The sequence below is a fragment of the Solenopsis invicta genome, chromosome 6 (genome assembly GCF_016802725.1).
Source record: "Solenopsis invicta isolate M01_SB chromosome 6, UNIL_Sinv_3.0, whole genome shotgun sequence".
Taxonomy (NCBI): domain Eukaryota; kingdom Metazoa; phylum Arthropoda; class Insecta; order Hymenoptera; family Formicidae; genus Solenopsis; species Solenopsis invicta.
The window spans coordinates 348,961-368,022 of NC_052669.1; the positions used below are offsets into that span (position 1 = coordinate 348,961).

General features: G+C 31.1%; 1 protein-coding gene across 4 annotated transcripts in view; it reads left to right on the plus strand.

Annotated features, from left to right (window-relative positions):
* Positions 1-19,062, plus strand: part of LOC105205272 (membralin) — a 103,332-nt gene that overhangs the window by 20,589 nt on the left and 63,681 nt on the right. For all 4 annotated transcript variants that reach the window (XM_039451362.1, XM_039451360.1, XM_039451359.1 and 1 more), the window contains exons 9-10: positions 684-767; positions 17,542-17,674. In XM_039451362.1, the coding sequence (XP_039307296.1) occupies positions 684-767; positions 17,542-17,674 (217 nt within the window). The remainder of the gene's footprint in view (positions 1-683; positions 768-17,541; positions 17,675-19,062) is intronic.

Below are 19,062 nucleotides of genomic sequence, written 5' to 3' on the forward strand. Positions count from 1 at the left end.
TAATAAGCGGTTAGTAGTCGATTATGATTCGTTCTTTTTAATCGATACAATTTCAAATTTGTAACTCCTATATAATTTGGGAATAATACCGCGTATAACAAATATTTCGTGATAATTATATTATAATTATTTATAGCTATGCTTTCTTTATATAAATGTGCTAATGCTACTTATTATTTACATAAAAAGTATGTGATGCTTTGATATATAGAATTTAAACATTGGATCTACATACATATACATTATATAAAAAGGTAGTTGATCATAAGGTAATATAAATATACTATTATCATTACTTTTGAAAAGGGCGAAATTATAATTTAACTACAATATTGCTGCAACTTTCACGTTATATAAAACGTGATACTGAAACTTATAGCGAATGTATGGCTGTGTCGACTGGATTGAGATCTAAATTATTAATCCAATTACATTAAATTGATAACTTGAAATATGTAAAGTAACTATTATTTTAGTTACTAATTACTAAAAAAAAAATGTAACCAAGTTAAGTTATAGTTACAAGAAAATGAACTTTAACTCTAACTTCGTTACAAGTAACGAGTTACTTTTCATCCTTAGTTTTTCTAGGAAATAATTGAATAAATAGAAAATAAATTTTGTAAACTTGCCTGTTTATGCAAAAGTTTAATTAAAATTTGCATTTTTTCCATTTGTTTCAGTTGATCTCATACAAATGCTGGAGTTTAATTTAACTGTGTCATTGCCAGCTGCCTCCCTTCTGACAGTCGTCTTGGCATTAGTAGGTAAGTTCCTCATTTATCTTTGGGTATCTATTTTTAATTGCTTGTATATTTTCTTTTTGTTTTTGTCATGTTCTTTGAAATTTTTCATGAAAAGTGAAATGTCTTTGTTGAATAGAGCCTTTACATTGAAATAAAAACATCTTTCATGCGTATTGTTAGGTTTTACATAAAAATTTTTTGGAAGCCTTCAATGAAAGGCGATTTATTTTAGCTGGAATAATCAATTGCTCGTGAATTCTCGAGCGAGTACGTTGGAGTTTTGGTTGCGATGTGCAATGAAATATTAAATACCATTTTACTAAATCACGACTGCCCTTGCTCTCTCTCTCTCTCTCTCTCTCTCTCTCTCTCTCTCTCGTGTTTTCGCCGGTTGGATGTTAGCTTGGTTACAAAGCTGATTGGCCGGGACGGTTAACCCAGGATTCTGCATAAATTTCTGATGAAGGCGCAACAGTTGGGTAACCCGCTCGGAGCCATTTAGCAGCAGTGGCGGCGGCGCGATGTCGCGCGACATCCATTTCCATTTCGACCTGAATATCTCCTCTTCGCGCTTCGCGTGTCCACTGTCGCACCAGTGGTCCAATTGACCTGCATAAGATACGACATCTCTAATCCTCCTGGCCGTCCGACGACTCTGACAACATTGATAAAATCTGGATTTACGATCCTAGATTTACGCTTCCTCTTCTTGCATCGCGAACTTTACTTTTGTATGCGATAAATTATTTCTCTAAAGGAACGCTTCTTCCAGTCATTAATGACTTTAACGAGTTTCAAATAGTTAATCCGTTCTTATTCTATGAATTTTCACACTTGTTTCGATGTAATATGTTGAAACATTAGATACTGTTTTTGCTTATCATCTCATCTTATTGTTAGCCTTTCTTATTTTCCTTTGTGCGTGTGTCTAGTAAAACTGCACATTTACAAGCAAGTGTTTATTACCGGGAAAAACTGGGAAAACTTTGAATTTTCAGGAAATTAATTTTATATCTTTGAAAATTATGGATTTTTGGGGGATTTTATTGGTACTCAAAGAAGTTTTTGGAATTTTTAATTTAAATTCTATGTTTTTTTTCCGACGTAGTTTTTTTTTTATATATTTTCTTGATAATGCAAAATCGATTAATAAATATGGCATACATCCGCGGATATTTTTCTGTGGCTTGCAAATTAAAAAATTAGTGACAGCTTATCGTACTAAATTAACGTTGTATGTAATCAATGTTCAATCACTTTTTGAATTCTACAATTCTAATGAGTTATAATATATAAATATTTGTTAATAAAAGAAATACTTTTTAATTTTTTAATTGTTGTATAAATGTCCCTCAAAACTTAACTTTTGAACACTTATTCAGCTTGTTACAAAAAAAATGATCAAAAACAAGGGCGATTTTCGAGCAATCTGACTTTCTCCTCCAATTCTCTTAATGCCATATCAACGCAATTAATTTTTTGGTTAAATAAAGATCAACATTGCAACAGTATTTATTGGATTTCACAATAAAAATGATTCGTATATAGTCCAGTAGGGAATCCATTCATTTATACGTATACCACCAGTTGCGCGGTTAGCAGACAGCCGAACGAAATGGCAACAGAAGTGGTAAATTTCCGGATCCGCATCCCTGTCCTCCCTCTTCTTGTGGGGTTGCCAAGAAGATCGTATGTACAAAAATCGATACACACACACACACACGTACGTACGTCGAGTCAACACAGTTGGAAGTAGGAAAAGGAAAGGGAGCCTCAGGGAAGTTGTTATCTGGAGTAATAGGTTCCGGTTCCTGTATGTCGCTTCTCGCTCTCTCCATCCATCATCCCGTGACTCTCTCAGCTTTCTAAAACTTCTCTCGCTCCTCTGTCACATGTTACTTTTTGGTCAAAGAGGATATATCGTTACTTCTTTTTTTTTCTTGCATTTTAGTATTTCTGTATCTTTTAATTTTTTTATTTATTTTTTTTAATTTCTCTATTTATACGATAATAAGGAAAGCATTGTGACATCGCACTATCCGGCAATGCTATAGAATTTTTCTATGATAAAAATAACATTCTGAAAATATTTTTGCAATTGTTTATTATAATATAATTTGTTTCGGGCGCGAGTAACTCTATAATCGTAGATGTTTTGTATTTTCAAAATTTTCGAAATAATCTTGAAATACATGGCATTATTTACATCACACATTATTCTTTGCGCCTTAACGTTCTTTTCTCAACGCTCTTTTTGCCGTTCGGCTTGGCATATTCTTTTTCAATTTTCGTCTCCGCGTTTACGTCATTGATGGGCAGTATTTTGTCTGGCGGGTGCCCGCGGCATCATCAGCGTGAATTCACGTCAAATCGTCCACGCTGTCGTTCGGCATTTGGCATCGGGTACGACGTGGAAGACGATTTTGCATAATGGAACGTCAAAGAACGAAGGCACACCGGCGCCTCTGTGCATCAGTGACGCATGATCGACCGCCTAACATGCTGTAAACACATTTTCAGAGACGGTCAGAACACGTTGCGCACCCGCGCCATTCCGTTTATCTGCTTACAACGTCGACGCGAGGCCGTCATATATATATTAGCATGTTTTGCACGGGCGTGTGAGCGCGAGTGTCTCAACCTTTGTGGATTAAACGGGATAAATAGCTTTTAATAACTTGATTCGCGAAATGAATCTTAAAATTACAAAGTTATTACAAAATCTGAGCCGAATAAAGCTGAATAAAGCTGAATAAAGCTCCACTTAATTGACAACAATTAATATAGATGTAAAATCGTCAAGTGTATAACACATTTAAATGAAATGTCTAACGATGTTAAAGTGAATCTCAGTTAAAGTGCTCAAATAATAATTTCCCAGGTGATTATATATATATATATATATATATATATATATATTTTTTTTTTTTTTTTTTTATACATTTTCCAATTCCCCTAACTGCGTGCTACATATTTGCTGGTCTTGAATCACAGTTCTTAAACTAAACCCGAAAATTAACATTACAATATTAAATTGTTAATCAATTTAATAACTTTTTAAATTATTATTAAATTGACTAGCAATTTAATTTGTGATATTATATTTCAGGCTCTACTTAAACAGCTGCGTTTTAAAAGTTTAGAACGTGCAAACGTACAGCGTGCAGTTCGGTGGAAACACATAGACCGAGAGAAATATTAACCAAATGTTTAATTAAATAGTGATCAAATAAATTTCATGGTATTAAATTATTGGTACTAAAAACTTTGTTACTTTTAACGAAACATTTGATTATAAGTTATAAGTTGTGTGAAAACGATTGTTTGGTTAAGGTTACAAATTGTTTGGTCAAAACAATTATATACTTATTTAGTAATTGTAATTATAAAATTTATTTTATCATTTTTTAACGTTCAATCTAACACTAAATATTTCTCTCAGTGTATAAATGTAAAGGAAAAGAGAGGGTTGTGGAATACCATTTTGTTTTTTTTTTAATAATAACTCGGTAAATATTAATGCGATACAATTTTAACCAATTTAGTAGCTGTCAATTTAGTAGCCATAGAGCTCTACCAATCACCTTACGGGTAGAAGTTCATGGGGTATATAGAACGAGTAATTTACAATTTATTGAAGAGGGGATAAAAGATGTGTTAGTGGAATAAGAGGGGGATCGGGGAGGAGTATTAACGACTAATATCATGAAAGGCACTTTTATGATGAAGAAAAACATGAATTAATAATCTTTTGTAAATTTTACATACAAATAAATGTCACAAAGCAACGTTTTATGAACATTTCATAAATTATATTTTATTTAAAAAAAATTGTTTTAATAATTTTTTGGCTTAAAATTTTTTTAAATGAAATTTTTTAAAATAATTTCTTTATTTCTCTTATAAACATTATACGTCTATAATGAGATTATAAAGTCACAAGAGAGATACACATGGCGAACGATTATATTCTACAACCACAGCCCACGTACAACATGACTTTATTTACTGAATTCATACACATATTATGACACATATTAAATTCAATAATATTGTTTGAAATTCACCTTTAAATTAGACTAATGTTAAAAAGTTGATATGTAACATACTTCTCAAAATTACAGAGTATATCTGAACAAATTTCTGCTATCTGCAAAACTGAAATTCAGTTTTATAAAAACACAGCGAACACTAATGATTATTAACTATCTTACAATGTCTAAATAAACTATAACGAAGTAATGATACAATAATAACTTTAGAATTCAACGCGAATTATACGAGATACTCTAGCACCTCAGATACATTCCATGACCGCCGTCTTTTTTCTATATAGAAAATTATTATTGAACATTAATCTGTTTTTGCCTGGTTAGCCGAAAGTTTCTCTCTCTTTTTTTAAATGTGTTAATAATTTTAACACATCGCTAACGAACATGTATAAAGAGTCTTTAAAAATAAAATAAATTAATTAATAATCTTTATTCAGTCCAGGTATCTTAAATGAGTAATAATAATGTAAAAAATGATCGATCCTATAAATGATCGAAAGCGGAATATTGCCGCGCATCTTTACACGTGTTCCACATGGTTTATCGAGCAAGCCTCTCACCAATTTACGTATTTTCATGCGGCGCGAATATCGCGCTTGATATAAACGCGCGTGATAACTCGTTTTTGTAACGCTACGAGTGTAATGCACAACTTATGACGATTGTACAAGCGCATATAAGAGGTGCTGACGTATGCAATGTAGGGTAGGCTAGATCATAGCGTTAGAACAGATTAAATTATAGTCTATAGTCCTCTGCCTCGTGTGCGGTAACTCGCCCAACTCTAAAGCCGCTTCTGCCGCCAAAGCACAATATAGAGTCAGCGGCGAAGATCCCGGTGTAGCGGATAATTTGGCCGGGATTCGCTACTCCACGATACGGCTCTGCTTCTGACATACGACGGTTAATGCGAGTCCTGATTGGTCCTTGATTAAATCTTCTATGCTTTGACGAGTACGATTTCGCTCCTAATTATCTCGTCAACAGTCACTTTGCGAAAGGAGATCTGCGAGTTTATACAGTCGAGCGTTATACAAGACGTGAACGTGTCTCCGACGACAAGATAGGACCCGTATAGTTTACAGTCGCGGTAGCGGCTTTAACAATTGTACCCTGAGATCTTTATTGCTAACGGATATGCAACGTGCTTTGGAAACTAATTTCAAAGAAATTTACGGGTTTATGTCTTCGAGATCAGATAAGTCACCGCTCGTTTATAAGATATGTGCGATTTTGCTCTAGCATGTACCTATCGTTAGCACTACGAATTTTCTTTTCTTCAATCGCAATGTGATGTACAATTAGATTGTATTTGCTTTGACGCTCACAGTGCTTGTAAGCATCATTTGTTCTTGTTTAATATGCGATAAACAACACGAATGAAATGATACTTAAAGTGCTGTGAGCGCCAAAGCATCCGTACGCTATAATGTTAAATAGTAGTGATGACATCTATAATTTATACTTTACTCTTCTATGCACGGAGAGAGTTTTCTCCTTAAATTTATCCTCAAAATCGTGACGTTGGACAACCTGGACTTTGGAGAATTTTACTATAATTTTTGTAAAATTGAGTTAAATTTTACTTAATTATTTTATAATTTAATAAATATATAATATAATATAAAATAATTTAGTTAAATTTTGTTACAATTTTATTAAAATTATAGTAAAATTCTTTGAAATCTTATGACTACCATGACTTTAAAGGTAAATTCAAAGAGAAAATATTTCTAACAGAAAATATTTTCTCCATGTGTGAATTTCTCCATATGTTCATGAATTATCTATAGTATATCTTTTTTTATCAATTAAAAATACTTTCAAGTCCACTATCAAGTTTATTTGCATTGCACATTGATGATAATCTTTTTTTTTAACATTGAAACTTGATATTTAAAAGAAATAAATCATAAAATAGTGAAAACTTTTGTATTTTTGACGCTTGGGATGAAACAAAAAAGAATATTACCACTTAAGTTAACTTGGTTGATATAACGTGTATAAATTTTATTTTAATTGCAAGTTTGTGATTTTTTTTAAAGAGAAATCAATTTTTATTTTTTAAAAAATATTACTGTTTAGGTTTTATTTTTAAAAAATAGTTGTACAACAGTTATTTGTTGAGGAGCGTCAATACTCGGCATTTTTTTTTCCTTTTTTTAAATAGATAATATATAGTACAAAATTATGCACAATTCAAAATATGAGATAAAAATCGCAATGAGATAATATGTCACATTCACTAACATCATTGTTAAAGAAGTTTGCAATTGCGATGCATAATTTTTTTAATCTCACATCTTTATCTACAAACTGTAACGACAGTTCTTTCGCATGTGTACAGAGAAAATTTTCTCGTAAAATTTATTTTGAAAATAAAAATACAAATGCAAAAGAAAAATTTTTTTCCGGGATGGAATGATTGCTTATATTCTAAGTTATACATAAGGGAGACCGGGGCTATTTGAAACACCGGGTTATTCGAAACAATGGAAATATCTTTGTATAGATACATGTTAAAAATTTCCAAAACACTTTGCACTGATTGACATTTTCATATGTAGTTCAAAACAAATACAATTTTGTTTTTTATCGATAACGGCATTATAAAAGGTAAGGTTCAACTTTTAAACTGTCCAATATATATATATATAATGAATATAGGACTCAGGAGACGCAAAAAAAGAAAAAGTTTTCCAAATAGCCCTGGTCTTCCCTATCTTATTTATCAATTAAAATGATGATCTAGTACACGTGAGGCAGGATCATGATTTAGAAATTCCAAGTTTGAATTTTACTGAAATAAGTGAACAAGTTTTTCACGGTATGATATTTAATTATATATCATTAAACGTTATTATATAAAAATTACACAACAATTTTGCCTTAAACTATTGTACAATGCTGCATGGTAATTTTCATTAAGCAGTTTATAGAATGTCTTTTGTATATTTAAAAACTCTCTATTGTTACGTATAATATTTGATAAGTTATTAAGTTGTTCCAAATTGTCACATATCAAAGTTATGTAAAATTTGCGAATTTTGCAGTAAAATGTAATGAAAAATTTTCTTCGTATACTTCCACGAATTTATTTGAGATTAATTTTTGTATTTGGGATAATTAATGTAAAAACACGAGATTAATAAGTGATATTGACAAAAGCGAGTCGATATATTGACATTTTTATGGAATAGCATTTTTGGCAAAAGAATTTTGTAAGAATCTATATAGCTGTTTGCTATTTATTTCCATTCGATCAAATACATTGAACCTGGCGTTTGATCAGGCTTAAACGTGCTCGTGGTGGTTGGTGAGGAGGAAATATGTTCATTAAATAGAAGAGAAAAGGGGAAGAGAAGGGTGATTCTGTCGAGTTGCGCGCAACATTGGCACCGGCCAAGCTCAGTGCCGATGACACGTGAGCGATGGCCGTACACAGTTGACCATTGATTAACCACATTATTAACTGCTGCCTCTTCAGAAAGTACGCGTGACATACGTAAGTTTTTCACTTATAAATTACGAAGAAAAGTTATTTTTAAAATCTCGTTTAATCAGATATTCCATGATATTTAAACATCAATTTTAAATGTGACAATCTTAAGGAAATACAGATATCCTTCTATTTATGACTACTTCAACTTATTATGAATTTTCAAACTTAGAAATATGCTGTTACGTCTAATAGAAGACATTTTCTAATTTGTATTCATGTTTTTAAAGTTTTATTTGTAGCTTTTGTTTAAAAAAAATAGCCAAAATCAAAGTGATATGCTAGTATTGGTGACATTTTTTAGTAATAAAATAATTATTTTTTACATAAATATTGTTTTATTTAAACAAAAAATAATACTATATATGTCAGTTTAAATGATATGTATACATAGCGGCAGTTTAGGGCATGCTTTGCGTTCTATTTCGTTTACGATTAATTTGATGATTAAAATTTTGGAGCATAACCTCATCGTAAGTAAAGGGATGTACGTGACTAAAGTCTTGTTGTAGTCATTTTACGTATCGCACTTAGAGATTATGCAGTTATAATACCTTCACTGTTGTCTATGAATTTTTCAATAGATTTATTGAGACAGCATAAAGATTTTATATTAGGAAAAAGATTGAAAAAATTGCAGAGATTGGTATCAGCCACTGCAACTGACTGATTTGGCTCGCAGCGGCGCGGCGGTAGGAATCTCTTACACTATTCTTCCGATGCACGATATTTACCGACTTCGAATCACTTGGTCATTTCAGGAATAACAACTGTACATATTTGTATAACTCTCAGTACAAAGAGATACTTAATGTAATATTGAATGCAATCTAACTAATTACGGAAGGCGGAAGCCGTAAAATAAGATCAATCACAAATAAGATTAATCGATCCTAAGAACCAATGCAAGCCAACTGAATGACTGACACAAAAGCTATCCGACTTGTTCATTCGCATGACTGTTAATCAGAACAGAATGATTATTATTACCAGAATAAAGCAATAAATAAATAAATAACCAATAAGTAAATAAATGATATGGTAAATAAATAAAATACGTAAAATACATAAATAAATAATACATCAATTATGAATAAAATCCAATAAATAATGAAATAAATAATAAAATAATGTAAATAATCCAGATAATTAAATCAATAATAAATAAATCAATAAATAAAAAGTCACTAAACTATTAAGGACTGAACTAAAGAACTCTTCCCCAGCACACAAGAAGTAGTTCGCTAATAGCATCACATAATAATCTCTACAGAAACCACCTCGATAACGTTAAAACTTTCATCATTTTATCAGTCGGTAATAATAAACAGGCTGAACAGGGCAACGAGGACCACTGGACCACATCCCGGCAATGGGACACCGAGGGAATACTTCAACAACAATTAAATAACATTGCAACGTTACACAAACAATTAACCAACATCTCTCGATCCACAAACATTAAACGATATAAACGGCATACTTATTACGATAATTATATTGAGGACTTTTAGCGTTTCCACTGATAATTTTTTATACAGATTTACTGCTCGCGATTCTGGCAATTAAATCAGGGCCCTCGGTGCTTTTCAAATGGAAGAGAATTACAGTGTGAGACCTCGGGTGCCTCGAAAACGCTAATTCCTGTATCTGAAGGTCACAAAGATATTCAGACTCTTGAAGGATCAATTGTTTTCTTAAAAGTGCATTAGTCGAAGAAGACCTATATGGAGGACGAGAGGGGGAGAGAAAGAGCGCAATATTTAAAGTTTTTTTTTTTTTTTAAGATTTTTGAGATATTTTTGCGTTCGAAATATTCTATGAAATGTTACGATGATCATTGTTAAGTATGTTTCAATAAGCATGATTCGATAGCAGCTGCAGCTATTATCTATAATCTGCATAGAAAATTGTTTAAAACGTAGATAAAGATATATTTAATAAGGAAGATCTTCTACTTAATTGAATACTTTTTTTTTAATTTCCGAAGAATAACTATTTTTAATCCTTTTAAACCATCTTTCCTTAATTTGAAATTGTTACCTATATTTATAAGGTTCAAGTTTACGGTCGATTAGTCGACATCGACATTGGGCGTCGCGCGTCGCATCGGCGAGCCATGGACAGCGTGAAGCGTACGTGCACTCAATTACGCGCGTGTAGGCCGTGTGTCACGACCTCGAATTAGTTATGACTCGTGAACCCGCTGTCAGTCGGTAGTTGGGAAATTGTAACCGCGTCGTTCCGTTAATTTGAACACTGCGGTGTTTTGCGCGATTGTACATTGGCAATGACTCTTTTCGTGTCTCTCATTTGAAGCTTCTAAGCTTCAATCATCTAAACGAAAACGGTGAATTATATTCTTATTATAAGGAAAATATTCTTTGCTCATAATACAAAGAATTAATGGTAGAATTAATTATAGGACCTTGGCTAATTGAAAAATAGAATCTTTTCAATGTAAAACTTGTTTCAAGAGATAGATAAATTTTGCGTTTCTGCTTTAGAAATGTGTATTTTTAATAAACATTGTAAGATGAAAAATTAGAATAAATATAAAAATAAATAATTAGTTTAATAGAAAAAGGGCATAGCGGTCATAGCAAAATCTTGGTTCTGAAATAATATTTTATATGTGATTTTTACATACAATTTCTGATTTATTTCAACTACGCACCGTTACATTCGATTTCAAACAGTTTTTGAAATGAATTTGAAAAAGAAACAGTATTATCATAGCATTAAATTAAAACTGTATATAAAAATCACATATGAAATATTAGTTCAACATGAAAATCTTGCTTTGACGGTTATAGTCTTTTTTTTCTATTTAATTTGTTTTATACACAAACTACGATCTTGAATTTGTATTGTCTTTACACGTTGGCTTTACAAGATATTCTTTGAATATCACTTATTGCGAAAAATATTGTCTCGGTCGTCGAACTGGCTAAGACACCTACGGAATTTAGAGAAATGCAGGTTCAAATCCTCTCTGAAATAATATTTTTCGTAATAGATCTTTTTCCGGGATTGGGGAGATGCTAAGTTTAGATTTTAGAGATGTTAGTTAATATCAATAAATTGATTTTTAATGTAATTTTGTTACAATACTGTTTTAATTCATTACAACAGCTGTGTTTGAAACAAAAAGTAATGGCACGCAGTTGGAATAAATTCGAAACTGTATGTAAAAATTACGTGAAATTTATTTTAGCATCAAGATTTTGCTATAACCGTTATAACTTTTCTGTTTAATTTACTGTATACAAATTACAGTTTTGAACCTATATTATAAATAAATAATAATTGAGTTTTAAACACATGCACTTGCATGGTAGCTACGATTTAGTTTCAATAAATTATCTGCAATTAAATAGTAAGCAACTACTTTTTATTTCTTTACACTTTACAAATAGTCGTAAAAGGCACGAGAAATGAAGCCTGTTTAAAACATATGGTTAGATTGATCATTTAAAAATAAAGGAGGTGGATTATTTTGAAAAGTTATTTTGAAAAATGCTTCAAATAAAAATTGTTTGGAACAAATAATGCATTACATGGGCATATTCGATTGATCTTGGATAACATCGTGAAAGCCATGTCAAATTCGACTTTAATTTTTTAAATTATTTTTCTAAATTATTTTTAGTGTATATTCTTGTAGTTGACGTTAAGAAGTTTTCGAAACACTGCTTACAAACCCTTTTTTAATTGAAATCTTCCAGAGTTATGAAATTTGGAAATTTAAGTATCGTTGGCGTTAGTGTTATCCAATATGTATCGCGTGGAGGTTGCACGGTCGGATTTACATGTTTTCGGGGTGCTTGATTTACGTGAATTTCCTTGTGCGACCGTGCGACCTCCACGTGATACATTTTAGATAATGCTAACGCCGGCGGTACTTAAGCTTTCAAGTCTCATAACTTTGGAAGATCTCAACTAAAAAGAGTTTGTAACCGATGTTTTGAAAATGCTTTGACATCAGCAAGAATATGCAAAAAAAAATCAAGGTTCCTGTTTTAAAAATTAAAGTTGATCTCGACACAACCATCACGATGCTATGCAATGCCAATCGCATATGCCATGCGATGCATTACTTGATCACCAATAATATTTGTCTGAAACATTATTCGAAATAACCACTTCTCTCGTTTTTAAACGGGGTGTATAAGTGGTCTTGGACATTCTCTATCTCCTTAAATAAAACTTTTACATAAAGTTGAAAAATGCTCTATTTTTTGATTCATTACGGTCTTATAACATTTAAAAGAAAGGATCAATTTTTGCATAAAATAAATAAAAAGAATGCTGTTTTTATAAATTTTTTACTTCCGATGACGACAAAGTTTGTGGTGCTTTGAGAACTAAGCAAGAAAATTGAGCAAGAAAATTTATAAAAATAAAATCTACAAATATTCTATTCTTTTTACTAACAATACTTTATTTTTTCGATAAAAATCAGCCTTTTTATCATTCTTCTGATATTTTATCGTAAGAAGAATTTTGGTAAATATAAATTGCATCGTTATCGGTACAGTTTCAATCTCGACAGATTATTGGACGTAGATCGTGGCCGCTGTTTGTCGTATTCAAAATTTGAGAGCGTCTTTATAAAAATTGAAGGGGAAGGAGAATGTGGGGACATGATCGGGAGTTAGATGGTTCTCTAGGTAGGATCCACGTTAGAGGCTTACACAGTGAGGTAATGCTCGACTAGTATGCATTTAAACGAGTGCATTATCCGTGCATTATCCGATGTTAACGATCCTTTCGGCACAGGTCGAATAAGTATACTGATTTCCGCGCATCTTGTTGTTAATGAAGTTCTATGATTGGATTCCAAGTTCGTACGACAATAGTTAAGATCCTCAACTCAAAATATAAAAAAAATTATGAAACTTTAGCAATACGTAGATGTCTTGATATGTAATAACTATTTTTTTTTTGCTATTTGATTTACTTTAAAAGATGAAATCAACATCTGAAAATTGATCTATTTTTCGTTTTTGGTTTATTAATCATCAACAAAAGGAATAGAATAAAATTCCATAGAGAAAATTTATTGCTTTTAATGATATTTATCGATTAGAAGTGATCGCATAATACAATATTTATTGGAGCTTAAGAGTAAGAAGTGTTTGACATTCCTATACATAAAAAAGATGACAAATTTAATAATACCGTCGGTAAATAAAATCCAATTTACCATGAAATATAAATGTTTAAGTAAACTCAATGAAATTATTAAATCAAACAAAGACAAGAATCAACTACTAACACAACAATTGTATGTAATTTATAAGAAATACTCTAAAGAGTATTGCGATGTTTCGCATGTTAATCAAACATAAAGACAACTGTGGATATCAGAGTAAAAGAACATAATAATTTCATATTAGATGAATATTTTTCAATTGTCACGAAACATGTTAGAACTTAATCATAGATTTGATTGAGATAAATTCAAATATTCTATTCAAAAACCAATTTTCATAACAGATTAATTTTTGAGATAATACACATTAAGGAACAAAAAAATGTAATCAATCGAATGAAAGATACCGAACTCTTATACAGGACATACTTAAACATCCTTGAAGCATTATCTAAATAATAAGTACATATCGGGCAGTGAAGCATTACGATCTACGAACAACATTAATTTCTGTAAACACGACATTAATCTTCGCGTGGAGATCTAATGTCAGTCTTCGATAATCTTTCAAGCGAGTAAGAAGCTGTGATACAAAATTAGATATAACTCGAAAACATTCCATTCTTAACGTAAAATGATAAATAAATTTTAATCATTGTGAACAATAATTTATTAACATATATTAACAGAATTTAAGCCCCGCATTATCCAAATTATTGTATACAAATTAAATATTCAAAAGAGCATTCTTAATCTACGCCCAAATACGAAAAATTGACCAAACGAATAAATACAGAGAACTTTTGCACGGAAAGAACAATTTTACAGTAGTATCTAACAATTTAGCTAAATACAGATCAGAAAATAACTTTATAATTCAAAATGCAATTGCACCGATGAATTAGTTAATTATTATTATTTTGAAGTTATTTATGCTGAAAAAGAACAAGTAAAGTCTGAAACATTCATTGGAATTTAATATACTCATATTTAACAATTAACTTGATATTTAAATTAATCATTACTTATTATCCTCACATATTCTTATTTATTAATTTTTTTTTTTTTTTTTTTACCGAGTCGGTAATATGTATTATTACACGAAACTAGAAGGCCTGTGTCGATTTATAGTGGTTTTTAGTGCGCTCTAAATAATAATTTTTTTTTTTAATTTTTACAATTTCTCCAACTCAAACTGTACGCTGCATATTCGTCGGTCTTGAAACACAGTCATGAAGCCGGAATAGTAATATTAATGCTGTAAGAAGCAGTTTGAGTTTAAGAGAAATTGTAAAAATTAAAAATAAAAAAAAATTATTTGTCTCCAAGAAGCGCTATAACTGACACATATCTTCTAGTCTCGTGTCAGTTAATTTCGTCAGTCCGATATAACGGATTATTATTTATTATTATATAAAATATATCTCGCCTTGAAATTACCATCTTTCTTATTTATTTTCTTTTCCTAAAGAATGAATGAAGGATAAAAAATAAAATTTAAGTTCCAGGATCTATACGTATACTTTATTAAGGTCAACAGAAATTTAATTTGTGACTTTCTCATCGAGATGTTTGTCGTTGTGGATGGAAAAATTGACAAGATCGCAATGAATGATAGTCTTCGATAAATTTTTGACGGGGATAAATCGTCCCTAGATTTATATCGAAGGATTCATAGATGAAAATAAACACTACAGTTTGTAGACAGCATTTGTATATTTGTAAAAATCCCAATGCGGACATTACTTTTTTGTTACAATAGCAGTATAAGTGATTTCCTTTTCTTCGCGAGACAATCGGCCGCCCTGCTCTCTTAAGAAGTAATTTTTCACGTTGTCACGGTACCGCTCCCGTGAGCGCTGTCAGACCATGTCTCCCCGTCGATTTGTACTTCTGTATCTTGGCCGTGTTGCGTTACGTTCCGGGATACGAGCGACGTGAGCCGCACTCATTAGCATTCCCGCGGCGTTGTTTTCTTTCCATGTTCTCCGTCGCGTTGTGTCCGATCGAGAAACTAATTATCTAACGTCGCGCCCTTAGTCTCGGGACCATCTATCCTTGCTGGTCGCGCGCCCGGGGTGCCTTCATCTACCACTGCCACGACGATCTCCCACATAATATACATGCGCGTCTACTCTTTTCCGACTTACGACAACATTTTTCGAAAATCGACTAAACGAAGCCCGACTGGATCCAATACCGGCTCGGCCGCGTATGCCAGCGATTATCGCGTACGAGTACTAATATTTTTCTTTGTTTGTCGCGATCATTGTGCGTTATGTTAAAGACGTGTCTATCGCATTTTAAAGCATTATCAAAAACAAAAATTTCATTGTTCTGTTATTATACTTGGGTATGCGTGTAAAATTTCCGAGTACAATTTTCTCATTATTTTAAAAAAGGTATTTAATTTTTTTATTTTTGATTCTTATGTAAAATTATGATCTTATATGATATTTACTTGCAATTTTAATGAGAAAGTAGCATTGTGAATTAAATCAAATTTTTTACATAGAATAATAAAATTCTAATAAATATTTGTGCAGAAGTTTATTTACCACTTAAGCTGTTTAATCTTTTTGTGCCTGATGAGACATACATCTCAATTCTTTTAAAATACTATATCTTTTACAAAATAAGGATAGCAAATTCTTTCTGAGTTTATTTTAAAAATGAGGGCCAGGACTCTTTACAAAAAAATCAATACTCTTGAGAGTTTCACTCCTTGAACTGCATATCTCATGCATATATAAAAACACAATTTAATCAATTATCACTGTATATTATCAATTATTATTTTATATTAACTTTATATACACACACACACACACACACACACACACACATACACGATAAATTGCATAATATGAACCGCATTACCAATATCATTGAATCCCGTTTGATTACGGCCGAGCTGTGTGAATAGCGATATAGTTCAGCTCAACCGTAGCAAAAGAGTTAAGCAAGATTGAATGTTCAGCGCATACGAAACGATAAGAAGGATCAATACAGTACATTGTTTTTAGAATATAACGCCCGTACATTGACCGATAAATTTACATAGAATAAATCGCAGCTGGACTTTTAATGGCGTGGAAACGTTATTAACATGACACGCTCGTATCCCTTCGATAATATCAAGATAAATTATTTTAATATATATTGCAATTCGAAATATTATATTGCAATTTTTAATTTGAAGTGTCATATTATTGTATTTTATAGACGTAATTCTTGAACATTAAAAACATATATTTAAGAAAATGGATTAAAACAAGATCGAAATTTTGTTAATTTTTTTGTAAAAAAATAGAGATAGAGAAGTCATGATTATTTGTAAAAATTGTACTTTTCTTTATTTGATATTTAAATTTTATTTAAAAATAATATAAAATTGTGTCACTATTCCAAGTTTTTTTAAATGTTTTTAAAAACGTTGTTTACTGTGAACACTGCTGCTTCTGCAGAACTTATTAGAAAGTAAAATGGCATAACCTTTATAAAGTTGAAAGATCTGGTGTTTAATATAATATAGATATATTATGGATTACAAGATGTATGATATTACTTGAAGGATTTATGAAATATAATGTGTGCACCGATACCTGCACTTGACTCTTATTTGCCGTCTTTTTATCGATTTGATTTTGATGTCAAGAGTCTTTATCCGCTGTGTTTAAATATAACTGTTTTTCGAAATTATGAATTACAAAATCATCGTAGGGGCTTTTTACTATAAATGCTGATCATTAATTAGATGTGATAAAAAACTAAGCGTCTAAAAATGAAAATTCTCTGTCAAGTACTAATTTTTAGTGTTCAGAAAAAGTATGTATAAAATTACAGATTGATCGGTCAAGCTATATCTTTATTTATATCTTCAAGATAGAGCGTTTTTGTAAAGAATAGCGACGTCATTTTATATTATTTTTTATTTAAATGTCATAAAGAAGAATATAATCTTTATATAATGAAATAAACACAATTTCTTTACCTCTTTCCGTGTTTTTACGAACTATTCGCAGTTTATTTTGTCTAGGTATGCTCCCTTAATTTTGTTATTCATTAGAATGTTTCTGCTTTTAGGAATGGAGGCGCTCATGTCTGAATTCTTTAATGATACAACCACTGCGTTTTACATAATCTTGATAGTATGGCTCGCCGATCAATACGATGCTATCTGCTGCCACACGGCTCTTACAAAGCGACACTGGCTAAGGTATGTGATTATGATTTATTTTGTGAAAATTATCAACACCGAATATATTTTTTTGCGTTTCGGTTATCATAATGGATGGTTCAATAAAAGGTTTACTAGTAACAAGGAAAATCTAGTAGAGTGTTTCTGATGGGAGACAAGATGATCGGCAGAGCATTTAATTAAAAAGGATTAAGTTGTACTAAGTGGAATGAGCCTTGCGTGTCGGGTATGTTAGCCAACCTGCTGGCAAGCAATCTTTTTCGCTTTAATCCAATAGCTGGCTAAAACTGCTACTTGTTCCGGTACAGGTTTCTTTCAAAATTATTTATTTGAAATATCTTAAGGAAATTGAAATTTTATAATTGCGATTGCCACAAAACAGAGAGAAAGAGTGATGCATATTTCGAATAATAGAGGCATTTTATATGAAAATATGAGATTTATCTTATGTTCTTGTAGACAGAGTGTTTTGAAATTTGTGATTCAGAATACTATAATGAGAAAGTTCTGGAAAAATTAAATAAAATAGTTATGTTTAAATTTTTATTTCAAGCAGTAGTTAAAGGCTTAAAATTAGTCAATCAGAGATTACGTTTAGACACCTGCCATTATGATCACTAATATTATCGCGCAAGCGACTCACAGACAAATGACCATCTAAACGCAGTCTACAATTCACCTGCTTTAAATCCTTCAATCTAAAATATCACTGTTTGAAATAGAAGGTACAAATAATTATTTTATTGAATTTTTCGAAAACTATCTTATTATAATATTCTTAAAATTATAATTTTCCAAATTACGACTTTGTGTACGTAGAGCACGTAAAAAAAGTATTAATATTATAAAGTATTAATATAAAGTATAAAGTATATTATAATATAAAAAAGTATTTATAATATATATATTATGCTTATTTATTGTCCTTTCTAAAAAAGGCATTCTAAAAGATACTTAGATAAACTCACTCACTCACTCACAAAAATCCGGATACAATCACGCGATAATATTATGCTTTGATCCTGCGCAGGACATTTAAAAAGCATTTACATATAAAAAGTTAATTTCTCACTCATCGACCCGATGTGCAACGAACGAAGTTGCTCAGCCATGAAGCTGCGATGATACTGTAACACGCAAACGTAAGATTTAAAAATTAAAACTGTGCTCAAAATAATCAATATTTCTAAAGTTAATTCTTACATACAGAGAAAGTTTCTCTGAATACGAAAACATTTGTTTGACTCAAAGAAATTTGTGCATTGCCATACTATTAAAAAAAATTTCTATAATTTGAAGAAATTTTTTGATTGTTTTTTTTGTTAGAATTAAAGAAACAGTTTGATTGTGCAACGCAAATTTTTTTTTAAATACAAGAAATACGTTTTTAAACCAGAATAACTAAA